The 22687-nt window shown below is 39.2% G+C and overlaps 3 protein-coding genes and 1 long non-coding RNA gene across 8 annotated transcripts in view; 1 reads left to right on the top strand and 3 right to left on the bottom strand.

The window, feature by feature from the left end:
* The window catches only part of LOC108971549 (maltase 2-like), a 53130-nt gene extending 38104 nt beyond the window's left edge, over positions 1-15026 (bottom strand). Inside the window, exons 1-9 of one of the 2 annotated variants that reach the window (XM_018937686.1) lie at positions 14393-15024; positions 14152-14331; positions 13926-14083; positions 13567-13854; positions 13116-13502; positions 12898-13048; positions 12639-12831; positions 12402-12548; positions 12110-12329 (exon numbers count right to left, since the gene is read on the bottom strand). In XM_018937686.1, coding sequence (XP_018793231.1) covers positions 12263-12329; positions 12402-12548; positions 12639-12831; positions 12898-13048; positions 13116-13502; positions 13567-13854; positions 13926-14083; positions 14152-14331; positions 14393-14795 — 1974 coding nt within the window. In that variant the 5' untranslated portion in view covers positions 14796-15024 and the 3' untranslated portion in view covers positions 12110-12262. Of the gene's footprint in view, positions 1-12109; positions 12330-12401; positions 12549-12638; positions 12832-12863; positions 13049-13115; positions 13503-13566; positions 13855-13925; positions 14084-14151; positions 14332-14392 lie in introns of those variants that run through there. The other variant, XM_018937697.1, reaches the window with a different exon arrangement.
* The window catches only part of LOC108971534 (calcium/calmodulin-dependent 3',5'-cyclic nucleotide phosphodiesterase 1C), a 74381-nt gene that overhangs the window by 5636 nt on the left and 46058 nt on the right, over positions 1-22687 (top strand). The window lies entirely within an intron of this gene.
* Positions 9057-9819, bottom strand: LOC108971586. Of its 3 annotated transcripts, none has more exons than XR_001993553.1 (3): positions 9720-9819; positions 9257-9661; positions 9057-9143 (listed from the first exon to the last, which is right to left on the bottom strand). It is a non-coding gene; the product is annotated as an uncharacterized LOC108971586 (long non-coding RNA). The 3 variants fall into 3 exon arrangements; XR_001993555.1 differs by having other exon boundaries at positions 9057-9411; positions 9512-9661; XR_001993552.1 differs by having other exon boundaries at positions 9057-9661.
* Positions 20936-21623, bottom strand: LOC108971579 (agrin-like). The gene has a single exon (XM_018937748.1). It carries the CDS (start codon positions 21470-21472, stop codon positions 21254-21256), a length of 219 nt encoding a protein of 72 aa, XP_018793293.1. The 5' UTR covers positions 21473-21623; the 3' UTR covers positions 20936-21253.

Below are 22687 nucleotides of genomic sequence, written 5' to 3'. Positions count from 1 at the left end.
CCCAACGACCGCATAAATCCCATTACACTCACACATACATACAGCCAGATATTGTCGCTTGTGTTTGAAGCCATCGTGCTTGAAGCCATCGTGCTTGAAGCCATCGAAGCGCGTATGACGGCAGTGGCTCGGCCAAGCGCGGCCGAAGTTATCTCTGAAATGCTATTAAACTGCAATTTGTTATAATAGAAGTCCTGGCAATGCCACTGCTGGTAAATGACCGTTGGAAAATGTCCAAAGAGAATGACACAGAAAAATGGAAAAGTGCAAAAGCGGTTCAATGCCGGCGTTGGCTTTCACATTTATGACAGACTTGTGTTGAAACCAGATATGGCGATTCTCCGCAAATTTTTCCCAGCCTATTGTAGTTATGAATACAGCGCCTTTTCTCTGCATACTTTATTTGTTTTTCATGGTATTTTTCAAAGCCTCATGAAGCAAATTTATTCGTTAGAATCGTTATTGCCAATATATTCTCCTTTAATTAGAAACACTATACTTCTCTTCCATTTTCATATATTTAGTTAGTGTCATGCATATATAACCATAAATCAGATATTCATTTCAGCGTGTTATTGCAGCACCCACAACCTACAATACATCTCCAAGAATCTACATATTCTGCTGTGCACATGGCGTATGTATGTGTAAAAATAGTCCAACCAAGTGCTCACAAATCACGTTAGAATATTCTCTATAATAAATCAATACTTGTTTGCATCTGTAAGTGCCACTTCGGTGAACTTTCTACATGCCGCTTCATCTACAAAAAAACATGTACGTTCGCAGGAATAGCAACATATGCAGAGCAATTTCAATAGCTCACACGGGATCTATAAACACAAACAACCAACCGCAGACTGCATTTTAAAAGCCATGAAAAGCCGCTTCTGGAAAACTTTGCTGCCACTTTTAAAGTGACATTGCAACAGGGACGCCATCTATCGAGTTGGGAGCTAAAATACTAAATTTGCGCAGCAACAGACTTCCGAAGTTATTGTAGTAAAAAGTTGACCAAAGTGCTTGGTAGAAATTCCGAGCCATTGGTGTTGGAATGTGAGGTCAATTTAGCTTACTTGTATTCGTGGTTTAAAAGGCTCTTTGTAGGGCACACGAGACTCGACAATCTGACGTTGATCTCCACTCAACTCTGTTTTATGGCACTCGATGACAAAGAGTTCTCGTCAATGCCTTTCATATTCCTCCACGATATTCTTTTGGCACTTTATGTCCTCTTTATCAACTGAGATGTCAGCAGCCTGATCTTTGAAAATCTTAAATAGTACAAAGAATGCCCTGTGTTACAGGCTTTTCCATACCAGATTGAAGTATTTCTTCCTTTTATCCTTTTGGAGGTGGATGGTTGTTCGTTCATGTTAGGGATACTTGGTTTGGTACCCGCTGCGTTTGCCGGTGGCGTTCTATGGTAGGCACTTATGCAAGTATTCTTAATCGGCGCATGGCTGAAAGCGAGGAAAGTATCTTCGTCGGACTCCGTTAAGGATCTTGAAGTCATATTTTCTATTGGCTCTGTCAGAGCGCTGGTCGCATGGTGTTTGTAGTTCTTGGATCGTTTTTGTGAGTTAAGTTCATTGTTGTTCCTACGAGTTAGATGTAAAAGATTCCCACGAGATAGCCCACAGAGCTGGTATGCGTAGAGAAGACATTTAATACTATCGACATTGCCAGGGCATCGGGGAGAAACAATCGCCATCAATTATTCCATTACCAGCCACTGACCGTTCAATCAACAGCTTGGGTACCTCGCCACCTAAGCTGAGGATAGTAAAGGTGCAAAACCATTTCTCCTCTTCATCCTACCCTCTCCTTCAGAACTCTGAGTTACACAAAATAATTTCATTCGAATACTAATTGTGCTCAGAAAATTTGATTGAAGCAGACCACTACCTTTTGAGATGTGGCTTCCAAACCTAATGTGTGATTACTTTTGAATGCCTGCATGAATAGCCAAAATAACGAGCAAGCAATGTCCTTGAATATTTAAGTAGAACTTCTAGTCTAATATTTCACACACCGACATGCAGACATATGCCAGCCGGGCAGACCATTTTTGCAGAACTTTTGCGCACAAAGACCCATGGTGGACTTTGTCTTCGACTTTGTTGTTGCCGTCATTGACTGGCTGCCCTTGTCACTTTTTATTACCACAGGCACGTTGGGGACACACAAATCGTGCATTCAAAAACAAAGTATTCAAAAATCAACAAAAAAACATGCGCACACACACACCAGCAAATATCTCAAGCAGCAAAAAGTTGCACGAACACACAAGTTGTGGTTTCGTGTGAAATAAGTTGGGATCGCTGAACTTCTAACAACCTTTTTCCAACACATTCCCAGCGCTACGGTGGACCCATTCTAGTTGTGGGTGTGAAGCGCTTGTGGGATTTTCACAAAAATATGCACAAAATACAATTTAAAGAATTTTATTGTTGAAGTTAAAGGAATTTGCATGGGTTTCGACACAAATATGTATGTTTAAATAAGAGTCTTGAAGAGTCCTCCTGCATATCTAGCCCGCATGCTATTGCTGACTTGCCATATGTGCGTATTTTATTTTTATTTCAATTGCTTTTTGTTATTGTTTTCCCTCATTATTTTCTTAGAAGCCACTCGCTATAAAGGAAATAGCAATCGTTGCTGTAAATGGAGGAGCGCACAATAGAAATGACAGAGCGCAGCGACAAAGCGGCGAATCAACTGTATCTACGACCACCGGCAAAGGTATAACGGCGAATGGGATACGAATAAGAATATATATTTGTCTGTCAGACGAACGCTACGATTGACAATGCGGCGTCGAGTGAGAGAGTAACGTAAAAATATAACGGCAAAAATAAAAATAAAAAAAGAGACAAATAAGAAAAAAATAAACTCACATGGAAGGAAATGGAAGGAGTAGGAGTAGAGAAAAGGACGAGCGTAAACGTAATAAAGGGATATAATGGCTCTTAACTCTGTTCGGTGCATGCCAACGCATACCTACAGCACTCAGGAATGAAATGTGTTGTGGGGGAAGCGGAGCGGAAAGTGAGGTTGAAATGCTTATTGAAATTACGCACATTTAACAGCTGTTGGCAATGATATTCGAATTTTTCGACATCCTTTCATTATAATGCACACGCTCCAGGGCACCTGCCTATATCGACTGGCGTCAGTCCCCTTTATAGGAGTATTTACTTAGACCTACATGTATGTATAAATGTGTGTATGTAGGTGTGTATGAGTAAGTGTACAAAAGAGTATTTGCGCGAGTATTTGAATATACACCATTGACGGTAATTTATGCAGGTCGCTGAAAGCTGCAATGAGCAAAGCCTCCGAAGCCCATTGAAAAATTTGATGTGTGGCATGCCACTTAGTTAATGGAAATTAGAGAAAAGCGTTTTTTCTTGCTTGGTTTTAGGTTGATAGAATTTTGAGTGAAATATATTCCACCAATTTATTTAATTTCTTTATTAAATTCTGTATTACTGCTTCCTAGTTAGTGAGCAAATAGTTTTATATCATTTTATTAACATACTTACTTAACGACATGTTCACACCTACAAAGGCATAATTCAAATTGCTTTTAACTGGTTCGTACGGGGCACTCTATATATATAAAACTATAAGCGCTTCTGGCTCTCTCTCTCCCTTTCACTTCCAGCTGTTGCTGTCTCACGTATTTACTTATTTCTATAAACCGCACCCACAGGCGACGCCAAACTGCCAATATGTCCAGGGCATGCTCGTAAATTCAACCGGTTTCTGCTAGCATGGACTAATTAAAAGCTTCTGCCAGTGGCAAAAGTTAAGGTGTAAATGGCACGGTTTCTCGACACTCCAGTGAACAACAATACAGACGAGTATTAATTTTCTCAGGCATGCATGTAATTTCACATGTCTGTGCGCTGCACTTCTATACACCAGATGTTCCCGAAAACCAAAAGTTACAAGGTGCATACATACGTGCACACATACGTATTGTAAATTTTACATTACATATGCGAGTCTACCAAGCAGTAATTCGCATTGATTTCTAAGTGGACCTCTAAACCAGATTTGATGCTCTGATATCGACATTAATGGGCACTATTCCGTAGGAAGCGTCCCTCCAAAGAAGTATATCGACTACTACCTCGATGGCAGCCACTTCTGCTTGATATACATGTACTTCAGTGGGTTAGAATCCTGAAACTAGTGTTGATCAAGAACTCTTTATAGCAGACTGCTCGTCTCACCTTCTACCTAACTTCCGATTCGCCCGTTAAAAGCTCAATACGTTCTTTCTCAAGTTGCATTTGTTTTGAGAATGTAACCTCTCCATCTTGTATACCCTATAAAACTTAATCGACATAACTGTAGTTTCAAGGAACCAATATACAACTTTCAGTGGTTCTCTCCAACAGTTTTCCTACACCAGTATCAGACAGCCGATCCTTTCCTCCTCCAAGTCTGACGGCCACGAATGCTTCCTATATAGGATTAGAATCATATAATTCACTTTGTCCACAAGTTGAAAGCAAATACTTCCCAAAAGGGGGGAAAGAGCTTCCCGAGAATTTATATTTTTAACAAATAAATCTTGTTTAGTTTTTAGCTATAAAGTCCAAGTCATACATTTTCTGTTGCAGTCGACATTGTGAGACTCAAACTTTTATGAAATTTGCCAAGGTAATGTACAAGTATTTGAGTTTTATCTATCTCGGAACAAGTTCAATACAACAGTGATATAGTGGAAAGCTCGGCAACAAAATCAGCTGAAATAATGGCGGCACTAGTTGAACTCTCCACGTGGACCTTCGCGCACAGCTCAATTGGTAGGAGCTGGTGAATAAAATAGAGAAGGTTTCAAGTCACACTAAAGCAGGGTGGATGGCGCAGCTGCATGCAACTCGCGAACATATAATATTTATACAGACGGATCCAAAATGGCAAATGGAGTGGGTGCCAAAATAAAGAACACGGAGCTGGATCTCAGTAAACCCTTCACACTTCCAAAATACTGCCGTATATTCCGGGCCGAAGTGTTTGCGGTCGGGAAAGCGGCTTATATCGCTAACAATGCAGGAAACAACATAAAAAAGACCAATATGTATCACGTTACGCCAGGGAATGTCCTTTAAAACAGAGAGCCTATATATTTAGTGCCTGCCGGGAAGCGGATGCATGTATATTGGGTTTCAGGTCATAAGGGAAATCCGTGAAATGAAATATCTGAATGCTGAGATTTCCAAAAAGGTCATCCGGATATACAAAAAAAAATCCGAAAGCGAAAACCATCGCATCAGAACTAGATAGAATGCCTATGGACATGCAAAATAAACAAGCGCATGTACAAGAGCACCAAAGGGAGGCACGCATCCTTTTTACTCAAACGGTCTAGAGCGGTTGTTGACCTAATTACAGGTGACAACCAAATAGGCTCGCATCCGAGCTGGATGTTAATAAGTGTTACCGTCGGAAAGTGCAAAGAAGTAGGCATAAGAGACGCGATAATACCTTCTATGTTTCTGACCAGTATTATCTAGAACTCAAGTTCTGGAGGAAGTTTCAGAAGTAGTCATCTAGATCGTAATAAACTTCGTAAAAAGCGTTGATATCCTACATGATAAATGAAGCTGGTCCTTAGTGATAGCAAACTAAAGACTAGTAAAGCATAAGAGGCTTGTTTAAATTAGCCTAAGCTGAATAAACCAAACCTAATTTCAAATTTATATTTACATAGCTAATAGAATTATGTAATCCTGCATGTCCCTTAAAGCGACCTAACTAAACTCACACGTTTAACACTGCTGCTTCGCTGCGCCAGCGGTCATGCGGCAAATGGTGACAAATAGCCGCAACTGAATAACCGGAGCAGCAACAACAAACAGGCGCCCATCCAACAACTTCATTACCAACAGCACCGCTAATCACTATCAACGCAAGTGGTTGCAGTAACCCAAAGCCGCTGCAAGGCATTGCGAGTGATGCGTGTTGTTGCATTAAATTAACCTGCAACATAGCCCTAGGCGAATGACACTAAAACAGCAACAATGCACAGAAATCCATAGATACGTAGACACAAAATAGCTTATGCACAACGGTGACTAGCGTAAACGTGCTGCAGTTGAGGTTATATAATGCGTTGCAGCTTCTGCTGGCAACATTGACAAAGCTGAATGAACTCTATTGTCAAGTGGCCGCAGCAAATGTCAACTGTGCACTTTGAGGCGAATGACGACAACAAAATATGCCATCATGCCGGAGGACACGCATGCATGCGCATAGTGCTGTCGGCAATAACGTTCCTGACTGGCCGCTTGTACTCTTGCGCCTCCTGTCGTGGCACAAATGCAATTTTCGGCATGCCTTGCACGAGCCCCACAACAGTGACCAATTAATTTTCCTCAACACTTAGCCGAACAACACAATAGATACTCTCTCTTGCTCACCTCTGCGGATGTGGCATACATCATTCCTCCACAGACACTTGTGCGCATAAGTGAGTTAGCGCATGATAGCGCTGAGACGTGATAAAATTGCGTGCGTGATTGAAATTCATCGCCCCACCGCTGCATCACACATTCGAGCGCATAGCCATTGCTCACCGCATTCTTCTAGCTCTCTTCTTGTTTCTGCTGCTTTATCTTCTGGCATTTTGCTCATATTTTATAGCAGATTTTCTTACCCGCTTAAGACTATTGCAGTCGCAGTGAAGTTAATAAACAGTACAGTAGTTGGCGGCACAAGCCAATGACTATGTAAGTGTGTGTGTGTGCAGCAAACATAAAGTCTTTAACCGTGCATTGTTAATGGCGCACGTCTCAACTTGCACTCCTTCGCATAATAGCTGCTTAAGGAGAAAGTATTTCAAAGTCACCGAAGGTTACTTTCAACATTGTCACTCTCTGCATATGTATGCGTGAAACATCTTCCATCTGCTTGCTCCCTTAGTATTCGTACTCACATACAATAAAGCCGGCGATATTTTATTTGATGCATTCGGTGCAACGCCGGAACCAATATTACCGTTGAGCGCCTCGCCACCCAGTCGCGCAGCCACCCACTGTCAATTTCGTTAACCCAAACGCTCTGTGTAAGTCTGCGCAAATTTCAATAAAATGCTTCTGATGTACGGCGCTTGTTTGAGCTGTTATTTTTGCAGTAACAACATTACCGTTTTTAATGGAATTTTCAAATATCGAGCGCCTTGCAAGTTATGTAAGAAAAAGTGGCAGACACTCTGCGCACAATTAATGTTCATTATGATTAACAACAAAAGTGTCTCAGTATAGAACATGTTATTGTTAAGATTTCTTCTTTTGAGTCTTATAAGTGCAAAATCCAAATTTGTATCTATCAGTCATAACATTGATGTCGTAGATAATTTCGTCTAGCTTGAAACTAGCATCAACACCAATTTCAGCAATATCAGCCGTGAAATCCAACGCAGAATCACTCTTGCCAACATGTGCTACTTTGGCCTGAGTAGGCAATTGAAAGGTAAAGTCCTCTCTCAACGAATAACTACCAAACCTTATAAATTTCTCATTACTCCTATCCTGCTATATGGTGCAGAGGCATGAACGATGCCAACATCTGATAAGTTGGCCTTAGGAGTGTTCGAGAGAAAAGTTTTGCGGAAGATTTAGGATCGATGAACGATGAGCTGTACGAGATATACGGCGACATTGACGTAGTTAAGCGAATGAACGGATAGCGGCTGCGCTAGCTCGGTCATCTCGTCCGAATGGACGAAAACACTCCAGCTCTAAAAGTATTCGAACCAGTACCCGCTGGAGGAAGCAGAGGAGACGAAGACCTTCACTCCGTTAGAAAAAACAGTTGAAGAAACACCTGGCTTCGCTTGGAATCTTCAATTGACACCATCTTGCGAAAGGAAGAAACGACTGGTGCGCTGTTGTTAGCTCGGCTATAACCGCGTAAGAAGCGCCAATAAAGAAGAAGTTAGTGTTTGCCAACTGTTATGTTTCGACGCGTTTTGGTTCGTCTTCTTTCTTCCACATCTGCACTAAACGGTCTAACTGATGACGAGTCATGTGTGTATGGTTATGACGCGGAAACGAAAGCTCGCCAATCGAATTGAATTGTTGAATTTGAATGTTTTGCTAACAGTTTTTATCTATTGCGTTATGAGTTCTTGCCAAAAGATCGTGCAATCATTAAAGAGCATTGCCTGCAAGTTATGCATAGTTTGCGCGAAGTAATCCGCCAGAAATGCCCGATATGTGGAAGATCAAAAGTTAGCTTTCGTCTAATCATAAAGGGCCTGATATTCATGAATAAATAGACACTTTCTTAAGAAATACAAAATTCGGTATACTTTTTGAACAATCCTCGTATGTTGACAAACTGTCAGACTATAGTAGCATTTGATTATCATTTAGACTCTTTTGATAAATTTTCGGATAATTTTGTACTTTATAGTGAGGAAGAGAGAGAGCGATTCAACTAGAATCTATAAGTGACGGAAGATCTTATCAATGTCGATGGACTCGTCACAAAGTCATACTGGTTGTTCTTAGAAGAAGTTTCTCGACTGAAAAATTATAAAAGAACTTTGTCTCTCTGTAAACTTCGATGCAATGCTATTTTTCAAAAAAACAAAAACAGATTTTGGTTGTTTTGTTTCATGTTTTCTGGTTTCTGTAAAGTAAAATGGAAATAAAATAATAACTGTGTGCACAAATTGTATATCCAAAATTGAGCTTAGAGCTATGGCAACCAAATAACTTTAGACCAGTGTTATTTTTATAAAACAAAAATCTGCAAATAAAATATCTTAAAGTAACTCAGTTTTTATATTATATCTTTTCACATCAAATATTTAATTGCTCCTCACTAATTGAAATTAATTTTCTATGTCGTTGCAGGTAAGGATGTGCGATACTTTAACGATGATTAAGTCTAAAAGGTAACTGCTTTCACAAAACCTGTTTTCTGTGAATGAAAAATAAAAATAACTTAAACTATGAAATTTAAACCACTATTATTTCTGAATACTTGCCACTTGGCGCAATTTCATTAAAGTTCTGAGAATTAAGGCAAATTCTTATTTTCTGCACAGCTAACAGTGAATTTGTGCAATCACTCGTAAACGCAATGGACCAAATTTACAACTTCCTTAAACTTAACTGCAATGTCGAAAAAATATTTTTAAAGATAAAATTCTTAGCTCTATTGAAATAAAGCATCACTCAAATACGAAAACATTTTTTTTTTTTTTTTGCTTATTTACTTGGCATACCTGGTTTTTTCTCTTAGTCTAAGTGTGTATTTGGCACCCTTAATTGAATTTTGACAAATAATGAAATCAAGACCTCCAGATGAGCTTTTGTATCAAAAACTATATTAATTCCCTTATTTGTCAAAGTTTTTTCGACATTCATGCAGTCGCGTTAACTTAATGATAAAATCAAAAATGCGTAAAATTAAGTTCATCAACGCCAACAGGCAAAAAACTCCAAAAAAAAATAAAATAAATGAAAAGAACACGTTTTACCCACGAAATCTGCCCTCATTATTTCGCCTGTCACTTCGATTCCAGCAACGCAGCTGAGTCCATTTCTTTGTCGACGCCTGCCGGATGAGCAGCGCCACCAAAATTATACTCACCGATTTAATTAACAATCTGACAACGGTGCGTCTGTAACTGTTGAAAGATTATTAAAAACTTTGGTAAAAAAATAAAAACTTTAAGTTCCACTCACGCTATGTCGATGCTGTTGCGGTCCTTCGCCGCAGGTGTGGTGTTGGCGAAAACAATGCCTTCATAGGGATTCAAGAGGAATGTGGCGTTGTGAGTCAGCTGAATGCTGCGCGACATAATTAAGAGCAGAAGAAATTGTTTTTGACTTAAAATATTTAATTGAAGTATTTTGTTTGCGGTCTTTCAGTTAATTGCGTTTCTCGTCTGCCGCACGAGCGGGTGCGAAAGTGTTTATTGGTGGATTTGGCGTGCTTGTGTATGTGGTATAATTTCGCTCGTACGGAGCAGTGTATGTGTGTAAATACCGTCAGGGGTTTCTTTTTATAAGGTTATAAAATATTTAACAAACATCTAAGATAAACGTTAGTGCTTTGTTTAAAAATTAAAAATTCTAACATCTTTCTATCAAAGTCCGAATCCCAAATACAATGTTCAGCATAACTGGCTCAATTGATTTACTCAGGCCAGGTTGTCTTTATACACTACATATATATGAAATAGTCCCTTAATTCTTAAGAAATCGATCTGAAATTTCGCACACGTCCTTTTCTCCCTAAAAAGCTGCTCATTTGTCGGAATCGTCGATATCAGACCACATCAGCACATAGCTGTCATACAAACTGAATGATCGAAATCAATTGCTTGTATGGAAAGCCCTTTTTTATGGCGAGCAGTCTTCACTAAATTTATCAAGAATTATTACCTAAGACAATGGTGTAATTTCCAAAGCAATTTTTCAAATCGGACCAATATAGCAAATAGCTGCCATACAAACGACTTAACTTAATCAATTGCTTGCCTGCAAAATTTTTTCATTTGACTAGACATTTTCACGAAATTTGGCACGGATTATTATCTACAGCAAATTTGTAATCTCCGGTGAAATTGTTGTGATCGAGTCACTATAGCATATAGCTGCCATACAAACTGATCGAAAAAAATCATGTTCTTGTAAGCCATATTTTGTATTTGTGAAGGGTGTTATAGCTTCAATGCTAAAAAAGTTAACGTATTTATGTTTTTTATCACATTCAATTTAACAATAACTTATTCGGATTTTTCTGAACGCGACTCACAGTCATACCAGTTGCCATTATAAAACATGATTAATTGCAGTGTAATTTTTCAGAGTGAATATATATTTTTTTACTTTTATTTTATATCTTTTATTAATGGCACTGTTTTTATACTCAAAAATATTTGATGGATTCATGAACATTAGAGTTATAAATAAATATATAAGCAATAACTGATTTCAGCGATTGTTAATAAAAATCATGAGTTATTCAGTAGCGTAACAAAAAGTAACACAAGATCAAAATTAAGTATAATGGTTTTTTTCCGCTTCTTGCAGTTTAGAAAACAAATAATGATATATTTTTAAAACCAAATGTATACATAATGTTTGAATGACCAAATAAAAAAGTATATAGCAGAGACCTGCTTGAAGTCTTTACCATTTTACAAATCCCTTCTGTTCTGCGTTTCCCCTTGCTGAGGTTGCATAGCGGGGCCTCAAAAGTGACAATAATTATCCCTTCAATAAAATCCCTTCTAATAGTGCAACAAAGCATATGATGATAGACTAACACTGCCTGATTGATGTCACTTATCAAAAGGCAATTATTGCCAAAGTAAAAGCCAAATACACTAACTGAAGACGTCAATGCGCCAATGAAGTTGAAGTAACTAATCTATGATGAAACAAGTTCTTAACCCAACATCGAATTGAAGCGCGGTCACGGTGCAGCAGGAGCAGGAGCTGCACTGACTCTAGCGCAGCAATCAATTAGAGTGTCACTTTTCAGCGCAAAGAAATCTGAAATCCAGTCAGCTGAAATAAAAGCAATTTGCAAATCATCTCCGCAGACACTATGGAGACCCAGGCAAAGCGTACTGCCGCGCCTCACGTTGTTGTTGTGGCATTCGGTGCACATTTCTTTACGAGCATGAATTTTTGACACATTCGGTCATTTGTAATGACTGCAGCAGTTGGTTGATTGCCAAGCCATTCGGAACGGCCCCACTGCATGTATGTGTTACGTCATCAGAACCAGATAGCAAACAGAAAAGTCGTACCCCCTCATCGCCAATTTGCGTTTCTTTTTACTCGCAAAAATTAATTTAGTTTAAGCATTGGCGCTGTAGGCGTTGCCAACTACGAAAATGTGCAATTTCGCAGCTTCTAAAAGCATTCAACTAAAAGCAGACACATTAAGACACTTAAATATTTTATGATTTGCTTGCCGCAAGACGCATTTCGACGCGCTGCTCGCGCGACAGGTGCAAGAGTATTAAAATACGAGATCGCAAGCAATTTGGCAAATTTGATAAGTTTTCTAATTGCTCTGTAATTACCAGCAAACATAATGTTAGACAATTAAAACGCACTTTTTTAGTTTAGCGAGGTTCTTTTATTCGCAAAATGCGACATAAAGCTTGTTAAATTAATAAAAACCCATACATAAACAAACTTACTATGGCAAATATAATATTTCGAGTAAAACAGAAAAACATTAAGAAAGGATCAATCAGCTGTTTTGCTCACTCTAGCATGCAAACGAGGCCCTCATAGGGCGCCAAGGGCACAGCTTCGGCGGCGAGCGCTTTGCTGCAATTGCACAAAGGAGGTTGGGTTTGGTTAGTAAAAGCGAAAGCAAATCTTAGAAATGTCGCAACTCACCCAGTTTCATGTGTAGACTTGGAGCCAGCAACCATCACGGTAAGCTTCTGTTGGAATTTGAGATCGAAGACTTCGGTCAAATTGACCGCGCGAGCACGTGGGCCAATATTGATGACAGTTATGATGGAGTTATCATCATTGAGTTCCCTGCAAAGATGCATATTTGGTTTATTAATACAGTTAATTTGTAATTAAGCACTCAAAGGTCGGAAATTTTCAAAATTTGTATGTAATTACCTTTCGAAAGCGAAGACATCGCGATTCAGCACCTCTGCGTGGAAGCGTCCTTTGCAAAGTGCCGGCATCTTACGTAGTTCAACTAAAGATTTATATACCGAGTAGTGGCTCTTCTCAGACTTCTGTTGTTTGAGATTTAGATTTTTGTAGTTAGGGTGAACGGGTAGCCATGTCTTTTCGGCAGTAGAGAAACCTGGTGGCAAGAAAAAAATGTATTTGTAACAGCCGTTTAATATGTTCACTCCGCTTTTATTTCTACCGGCATTCTTTTGCGTATTCCATTGATAGGGTGTACGTTCCGGGTCACGAGACACTTCTTTGTACTTTTCACGCCCAACATTGCGCGCAGGTGGATCCACAGTGTCCTCCCAGCTGATATCACGATAATCCTGCATACCAATTTCCTCGCCCTAAAGAAACAAGAAGCAACCAAATTATTTTAAATGTGCTAGCCAAACACTACACGCCCGCGCTTACATTGTAAGTGACCGCTACACCAGGCAGTGTCATCATCAGCATATGCATCGCATCGACGCGCTTCGGACCGAAACGGGTGGCCATGCGCATATTATCGTGATTGCCCATGACCCAGTTGGCTGTGTGTTCGCGTGGCATATATGTCAGCCACTTCTGAATATTGAACACATAGTCGCGCGCATCGGAATGCTCATCCAAATCGGTAATGAAATTGAAGTTGAATGGGAAATGTGCACCACGTTTGCCGTCTTTCGTTTCATAGTAGTCCATGAGTGTTTTCAGATCGGCGTATGCCTCGGTCATGAGTATGCGTGCGGGACCACCGTTTTTGGCGGTGTAATCGTCCATTAGTTTACGCCAATGCTGCAACATATCCAGTACTTCCGGCTGTAAGTAAAGGTATTAAGTTGCATGAAAACTTAAAATTTGCACCAAGTTAAGTTTTACGCACCATATCTTTAGTGTAGATGTGCTTGGTATATTCATAGGAATTCATATCGTCGGTTTTGCCGGAGAGTGGCTCATCACGTAGCTTTACGTCTTCGAAGAGATGATTGACAGCATCGACTCGGAAACCGTTAATACCTTTATCCAACCAGAAACGTAAGACTTCGTCCATGGCCTCGACCACCTTGGGATTGCGGAAATTCAGATCCGGTTGAGCTGGCGTAAATTGGTGCAGATAGTATTGGTTGCGCTTCTCATTGAATGTCCATGCAGAACCATAAAACACAGATTGCTGTAAAAAAGGAATAAAATTTTTATCATTAATCAATCCGCTAAGGCTGAATGGTGAGTCTGCCCACTCACCCAATTATTTGGTGGCATTTTGTTGCCTTTGTTATCCACTTTAGCATCAGCCCAAATGTAGAAGTCTTCAAATCCGTCTTCCTTGTTGATTGACTTCTCAAACCAAATACTTTGATTTGAAGTGTGATTTGGCACAAAATCCATAATAATTTTAATGCCTGAAAGCATGTGTCAAATAAATATTTAGAACTGTTCTGCCATTAACGGTACCGCATGTAACCGTTACCTAAGCGTTTCGATTCCGTTATCAGCATTTCCATGTCTTTCATTGTACCGTATTCCGAGTGGATGTCTTTGAAATCAGATATGTCATAACCGAAATCAACCATGGGCGACTTGAAAATGGGACTCAGCCAAACGGCCTGAATACCAGTCTCGGCGAGATAAGGCAGTTTCATCATAATACCTGCAAGGAAAGAATTAAATAGCTGTTTGCACCATTTGAATTAATCTTCAATTTCACTCACCTTGCAAATCTCCCACACCATCGCCATTGCTGTCCATAAACGACCGCGGATAGATTTGATAGAGTATCATGTGCTTCCACCAGTCTTTCTCATCGCTAGCTGTTCTGTCGGTCGCTGTTCTGTCGCTCGCTGTAGTCGCCGTACCGGTTTTGGTTTTGGTCTCCGTTGGCATAGAGTCATCATTCAATATCTCCGACGTTTCCGTGCTGGTCTCCTTTGCAGTCGCCGTCATCTTCATTTCGTTTGCTTGCGTGGGCTCTTTCAATTGCTCATTGGCACTTTCGGTGTTGGGCATGGGAGTCGCCGTTATTGCTGCATCTGCCGACATTTGCGCACGTTGCAAAAACAAGCAAAAAGTGAAAAACAGCAGTAGGGCCTTAAGCCCCAAACAATTAGAAAACATTGTGACGAACACAAATACACTTAAATTCGATTTCGTAGCAAAGTACAGAAAATTTTATCACGGCTTTTAGTTTGTTCTTGTATTAAGAATTATTTTCGGTTGAGTTTTTTGTGTGCCTTTGCGCTCGAAGGTACAAATTACTTTAGCAATGTGCAAAACGCAACATCGATCCCTATCTCTAAACACAGCACTCTAGGCCAATGCCATCTACAGACAGTTAGGCAATCAGCTCAGTTCACACCTTTAATAGTGCCGGCTGCAGAGACGATGCTGCTGCTATTCAGCTGATGCCCAAATGCATCTTCGCCCCACTATAACTGCATAACTGCATCCAAATACTTACAGAAAAAATTACCGTTGATCGTGTTCAGCGGCACCGCATTCACCCAGGGGACTCTCTCCGCCGATGGCAGCAACAAAACTGTCGATTCAGCGCTATGCCGCTGTATTTAATAAATTCAGCCGTGCTTTCTTTGTTGTTGCTAAAATAATATGGGGATTTTTTGCGCGGCTCTCAATGCCGGCTGCTCTCATTTATACGATAATATTTGCTCTGCGAGTATGCTCAGTTGAGACAGTGCTGTTGCTGTGCTTTGTGTAGTTATTGCTTTCGTTATGTATTTTGAATTATTGCATTGACTTTTACAGTTAAACAATTGGTTCGTATATTTCTGCCAATGACGAATAGTTGTCCAATTATTCATGTAAAACTTTGTTTTTTGCTATCAAATATGATATGATCGAAATTATTAATTGAAAGGGAAGAAAAATCATTTTTTGCTTCTAAAAGCTATTTCTCTTTATTACTTTTAAGTATAAGTTCTACAGCCTCTAACCTTTGCGATCTTTAACATTATTGAATGAAAATATAATATTGGGTAGTCAAAAAAGTCTTTTCGCATTTTTTATGCCACTAAAATCGACTGTTTGTCTGCGCTAACCAGTTGTTATTTTCTTAAAATTCTGCATACTTCCTGACAACGCATTATGCACCACAAACTGCTACACCCGTCGATATTTTTGCCACATTTGTTGCAAGAAGGCCAACAGCTACAACAAAGTTATGCCAAGTATGTTCATCGCACTCAAATCCTGAATTTTCTTATAGTTTCTAAGGGGCTTTACACATGAACACCCTGGCAGATATAAACAAAGCACACACGCACACGTCTACATATTTACTGCTGAGAAAATGAAGCGGCTTATAGGCCAGCAAGTGTGCTTTGTGTAATTATAATGAAAATTTTCTCACAGCTCATAATTTTGTAATAAAATTGCGCCTTCAACGTTAAGCAACTCTTTCAGTTTTTCACTTCAACTGCACCGCCACATCCACCAATGCACACCAATCCAAGATTTCCAACGCATTCGCAAATTAGTGGAGCAGCGCAGGACGTGAGCTGCGGAAAAGGATAAAAATGGGCTCTCCTTCTTGCTTGCTGCCTTAAGAACAAAAAGTGAGTGTGAGCAAGAAAGCGGCGGCAGAAGCTGCGTCATACCCCAAATTAGGTGGTTGCATTTCAAGTAGGCTGGATAGCTTAGAATATTGAAGTGGTGGTGGCGATGTCATCGAACCTTTAAAAACGAGGTTAATGTGAGAATTGCCAACGGCAGCGAAAGTGAGTACATTAACTGCAGTGGCAGGCGTGAAGAAAGGAGGATGTAGTTGACGCACTTGAAGATGCTGCTTTCCCTGTGCTCTTCGCCAACACCAAACACCGTTAAGTTAGTGACTTTAGCAATCTGCTAATGTTGACTGGAGTAGATGTGCGGCTGTATGTTTAGGTGCGACCCCATAACTGGCATATCAGCGACTCTATTATGCGTTCGGCGAATGCTTCAGCGAACGCACAAGGTGACAACATTGAAGGGGGTTTTTAATGAGCTTGTAGTAACCATAAAAATGATAATGATGACTGATGATGATAAAGCAGCAATCATGAAAGTAATTATGTGCAGCTTGACTGCCGTTAAGGCGAGCTACAGGCCTTAGACCAAGTAATTTCCATTGGTTATAGTGTTGGTAAGTACTTCTTTGGAGAGGATGGTGTTTACCTCTGCGCTGCAGATGGACGTTTGGATACTATTTTACACATTTCATACATACATACATAGATATATATTTCAAAAGATATTTTTCTATACTTTTCATTCAGAAAGAAGAACTAATCAACATTCAACTTACAAAAAATGTTCTCCAGAAAGTTGCAAAGGCAAAAGTTTCCCGTGAAACACCCTGTTCACGAAATAAGCCAAATTTATTGCACACCACACATTGAAATTCTCGAAGTCTTCTTTGTAGGAAAATCACATTCTACAAATGCAAAATAAAAAAGCAAACTACACCGACGTAGATGCACTTATCCAGCACTTACACTGTCTGAGCGCGTATTTCGCAAATATTGCGCTTATCGCAAGCAGCACATGTTTTGGACCTTTTGCAACAAATAAAGACACCAAATTTATCCTTCGACAACACATTTCAGACGATACATGTTCGTGTGTTTAAGTTTTGATACAATCTTCTTGTGACGCGCAATTTTATTTCGTTTACTGGTAGAAGCATTTCGTTTAAGATTGTGATATTTTCTCTTAAAGATAAGCGCACAAGAAGGGGAAGTTTCATATGTGCTGCAAATATGTACATATGTATATGTATGTATGTATGAATGCCAATGTTTTTACAGATAAATTTTATATGCTATGACATACAAATGTACGTAGATTAAGTAAGTTATATGCAAGAATGTATGCGTGGTCTAGAGTAGAGCGTAAGCACTGTGCGAAAATGTCGCCATATCTCTTTATCAACAGTTTAGGGCAGTTTTTTGAACACCTGTTGCGTCGCCTTAAAAGTAATCCCCATCAGATGTAATACACTTATGTCAACGATTTTTCCAGTTTTCGAAACACTTTTTATAACCAGTTTTTGTGATCGTCTTCAGCCCCTTCAGCGAATTTTGTTTTGTCTCCCCGATCGACTGAAAACGGGTTCCACGGAGCGAGAATTTCAGTTTGGGGAACAAGAAAATTTCACACGGAACCAAATCTGACGAATACGGTGGTTGATCGATGATATTCATTGCCTTTTTGGCTTTAAATTCGGTGACAATCGTGGCTCGATTCATTGGTCTATTATCATTTTGTAAAATGCATAAATTGTTCTTCCACAATTACGGCCGTTTTTGACGGATGTTTCACACAAACGCTTCAATGCGGCCGAATAGAACTCCTTATTGACCGTCTGTCCCTTTGGAACAAATTTATGATGCACCAAATCACTTTGATTTTTTCGATTTCGGCTCGTGTTTTCCCCTCCATTCTAATAATTGGTGATTCTTTGACCGATATTTTTATCCATTCTAAAAATCGCAATGCACTACTGAGGTGTACCGACTCAAGCAGCTGCTGTAAACAAACTGGTTGACAGATCGCGCTCATATTTGGCATATTATTTAAGGACAGACTTACTAGCTTTACAAGATACATTTTTTCCATATATAGTTTACCCAAGGAATTTAAATTATGATTTTCGGGCACTTTTTGTCCCAAAGTATATCCGATTTTGTTTAAAAAAATCTGCACTTAGTTCAAATATTTCCTACAGGGTCATAATACGACAAACTAGTACTTGCAGCACGCATTCGCATCCATGAACGTGCTTTTTATGTGAATATATTTCGATTTTTCGTAAGTTTTCTCTTTTCATTCGCTTTTATTATTTTCACTCGCCTTGAGTTATTTCCACATTACATGCATTATCAACACGACCAACCAAAAACAAAGCGTTGAAACATTTGCTTAAAACGAATATACATATAAGGAATTGAACAAGTCGAAATCATATACTTTCGAGTGCTAACAATTTAATTGTGTCTACCTTAGAAATACCAAAGACATGTTTGGAATGATAGCACATAATAAGGCGTTTAAGCCCACACGCAAGCCGTTTGCACTACTTTCATGAGGTTCGAAATGCAATAAAGCTTAGACATTAAAAATCCCATTTGAATTGTGTAAGGATAAGGATATTAATTTGGCGTATTTGATGTGATTTTGACGATTTATACCTTTTCGACGAACACGGCACACGCACCAGCCTACATTTAAATAAGTTGCGCGCCGGTAAAATGTAAATTTCAACCATTTTACTCACCTGTTTTTTGATGTACAACAAAAACACATGCAACAACAAAATCACAGTCGGTCGACGCTGTCTGGTTGTATATTCTCGTAAATATAAATGTGTGCGTACTTGTCGTCTCAAGGTGTAGAAGGCATTTTCATTTGAATTTTCCAAGCGAAAGCTTCATTGAATCTTGTTGCCACAGGCTCACTGTCGTCTGTGCGTATTGTTTGTGTCTCTGACTTGATGAAGAAATATGAATTACTCAATTATAAATCACAGTAATTGAAATTCGAATGAAAGTATAAATATACTGCAGATTGCCTTCGTAAAGTTTCGTAGATCCTTGCTTCTATGGAGAAAAGGTTATTTATTGAATGAAGTAGAGTGTGGTTGTTGCTTCGGCTTGATAGCTTGATGCCTTGACTTCTTATGGACGGCTTTCCAATTTGCGGTTTGTGGCTTGTGAGCCATTGAATGCATAAATAAACAATATCGAATTGTCCTCGTAACGCTAAAAGCCCACGGAAAATGCTTCGCAGATAATTTTGAGAAATCTGCAGTGAAATGTATTTTGGTAAGCTATGAAATTAGTTTATTATTAAATTAAGCCTAGTAATTGAGATCGAATTGCATTATCAAAGGACAAAAGGAGTGATAAATTGTTAAGAAACACCAGTCTCATTTAAAGTTCTGAAAGATTGTTGAATAAAATTATGAAAGATATTGAATTTTGATTATAAATGCGAAAAGACTTTTACGACTACCCAATATAAGAATATTTCCAAACAACTCGGTTCATAAATTGGTTATCTGGCAACATAATAAAGACAAAACTTAATTTTTAATAATTTTTCAATGTTCTCCGATTTAATTAAATTGCTGTGATTGCTTGCTCTCCTCGATGCGTCACAGCTCTGAACAAAAATTTGAACTTATGTTTACAGTTAAAGATAAGGCGACAGACTGATAACAAGAAATGACATTAAAGCGTAAACACAGCACAAAAAAAACAGATTCATTAACTATAATAACATTTACTTATACTCAAAATTAAAATATGCACGAGGCAAACAAAGAACACAACAACAAAAGTGTACACTCCCAGAAATTGTGCTGAATACGCCGCCAAGCGCACGTCCGAAAGCGAAGCGAAGCTCAATTAACGGTTAGTTTGTTTACTTATTTCAAGCTTTGATTGACCTCCGTCACTTAGCAAAAACAAATGCAACAAAATCAAAGCGTAACACAATAAATTAATGCAATTAGAGCACACAGTAAGTATATATATATTTATGTGTATCTATGTACATATTCACAAGTTAAAAAGACGCACCTTAAAAGCCAGCAATTGACAAGCGAGACTCACTCAGCTAAAAAGTCAAACAAAAATCACTCAGCAACAATTCAATTAGAGGGTGAAAAGCAACAAAGCGAGTTGCTGCGAGTTCTAAGCTCATATGAGAGACTGTAGTGTAGAAACTTCTATACATATGTATGTATAAATTGAGTGGCACAGCTTGGAAACCAAAATTAAAACTATTTTCTGACATAAATCTTGGTTTTATATGCACAAAAAATCATTTCACGCTCATTTTTAAGGCTTATTGTATTCACATACAATTTTCCGTGCTTTGCTTGGTAATTCATATTTTGACAGCGAAGCGAAGAAAGCAACAGAATGTCAGAATGAACGCTTTGCTTTCACTGTTTATAACATAATCATAATAGAAATGGCGACTGTTGCTTGACAAAACGTAAGAAAGTCATACAAAAGCATACATCGAGCTTTGCTGTCAAAATAAATGTCTGAGTGTCAAAAGTTCTGTGTGAATCGACCTTTATTCACTTAAAATCTGCAGGACATTGTTAATATCAAAACCGCACGGGGATAGACAGGAAGCAAGACTTTCGCATTCAACGCATTTTAACGCAGCTTTTTATCAATTATGCTTAAAATTATTAATATTTAATAAGAGCCAAGACTTATTACATTGAAGTAAAGCACATTCAGTTCATTTAGTAATTATTTATTAGCTCATTTATAATTAATAATGTAAACACGAAAAGTGCACGAAATCTCAAGATATCTAAAACCACATGTGCATACTATGTGTCTGCACCACTATGGAGAACAGCATAATATATGTATGTATGTTCCTTTCTTTCACTTAATTTCCCGTAAAAACACCAATGCTTCCTGTAAACTTCCTGCCACCGTACACCGCACTCTCACCCAACACTGCTGTCAGCTGCCAATTCCAAATTCCACCTGTAACCAACTGCCTTTCAATGTGCCACACCTCTCGCCCAACCCCGAATGAAGTGGCGCCTAGCAGGGACCCGTCTTGGCAATGTTCAAAGTGCGGCCCAGCTTTTTGTAGTCTTTTTGCGTGCACTCGAATTCGCAACGATTTTTGTAGGTAATGCCGTTGGAGCCGCATATTTGTCCTTTCTGCGTGAGATCGCAAGGACAGAACGAGGCCTGTGTCAGCGTGGCGAATGCAGCCAGGACCAGCAACAGCACGGCGAACAGCGAAAAGGACTTCATCGTGACTTCTGTATGTGTATTATTTACTGTCGTGTACTCCAATTAAAACTTTTACTTTTCACCCACTCACTCGCAAACTAAAAGCAAACGATCAGCTTGCGCTTTAAAACGAAACTGAAGTGTAGCGCCGTCAAGCAGTCCAACTAAAAGCGATTGATAGCAAATGAGGCGGCGAGGAAACCACCGCGATGAGTAAATGAAGCGCTCTCCACTAAAGTCAAATGTTTTTTGTTTTCTTTGGACGTTTCACGTAAGCGCGCAGCTGTTTGTTTATATGCGCATGATAAGTGTATTAATTACAAATACGGCGACCGGGCACTATGTATGTACATATGTAAATAGTGGATGTGTGTGGCGTTTTAATTATAGCACTTCTAAGTGTCTGTTTAAGTTTTATATTAAGCTCGCATGAGTTTAATTATTTACTTAGCGACCCATTTGGAAAGTGAACTCATTGCTTTGAATGCTCAAAATAAAAGTCGTAGTTATTTTTTTGTGTACTTTATTCTGCTATATTTTCACTACTGAAAATACTTCTCTTTCGGTTTAATTTTATCACAATTTTTTTACTTGAACACATTGCAGACATTGCTTTGCGTTTCTTATTTCTTATCAAATATGCATTATTGGCAACTCGGTGCTGCTTCCAACGCGTTCTTCATTGGGAAGCATATCCTCAGCGTGTTTCCTTCTTGCTTCCTGCATTTTGCACGGCTGACAATTTATGGCAGCACATTTTGACACCAAAGCCAAAATGAGAAGCAAAAGTGTGAAATGGACCGCAAATCTCATTGTAACGCGTGTATTTATTCAATGTGGTCACCTGGGGGCTAAGCTAGTAACTGATTTGTAAGAGAAACAGTCTCGCTAAATATCTGTAAGAGCTTAGATAAGAACTCTAGATACTAAATTGCTTAATCAGCGCACAATACTTTCTTTATTAAAAAGATGAACTCAACAAAGGCACGGAATTACGCATTGCTGTTTGCGCAATATGTTCACACATACAGGGTTTGTCCGGAAAGTAATAGGACTGATTTTCTTCCGCACCGACTGAATTCGGTGAAGCGCGCTCCTAGCTTACGCAGCCGACTGAAGTTGCACCACGACAACGCCTCAACTCACACCGCCTTGCTTGTGAACAGCTACCTAACCAAAGTGGCATTCCAACTCTTCCGCAGCTGCCCTACAGCCGAGATGTGGCCACACGGACTT

The sequence above is a fragment of the Bactrocera latifrons genome, unplaced genomic scaffold, assembly GCF_001853355.1.
Source record: "Bactrocera latifrons isolate USDA-ARS-PBARC rearing strain unplaced genomic scaffold, ASM185335v1 scaffold_109, whole genome shotgun sequence".
NCBI lineage: Eukaryota > Metazoa > Arthropoda > Insecta > Diptera > Tephritidae > Bactrocera > Bactrocera latifrons.
The sequence above is the reverse complement of the archived record's forward strand: the minus strand, read 5'-3'. Positions and strand labels throughout refer to the sequence as shown.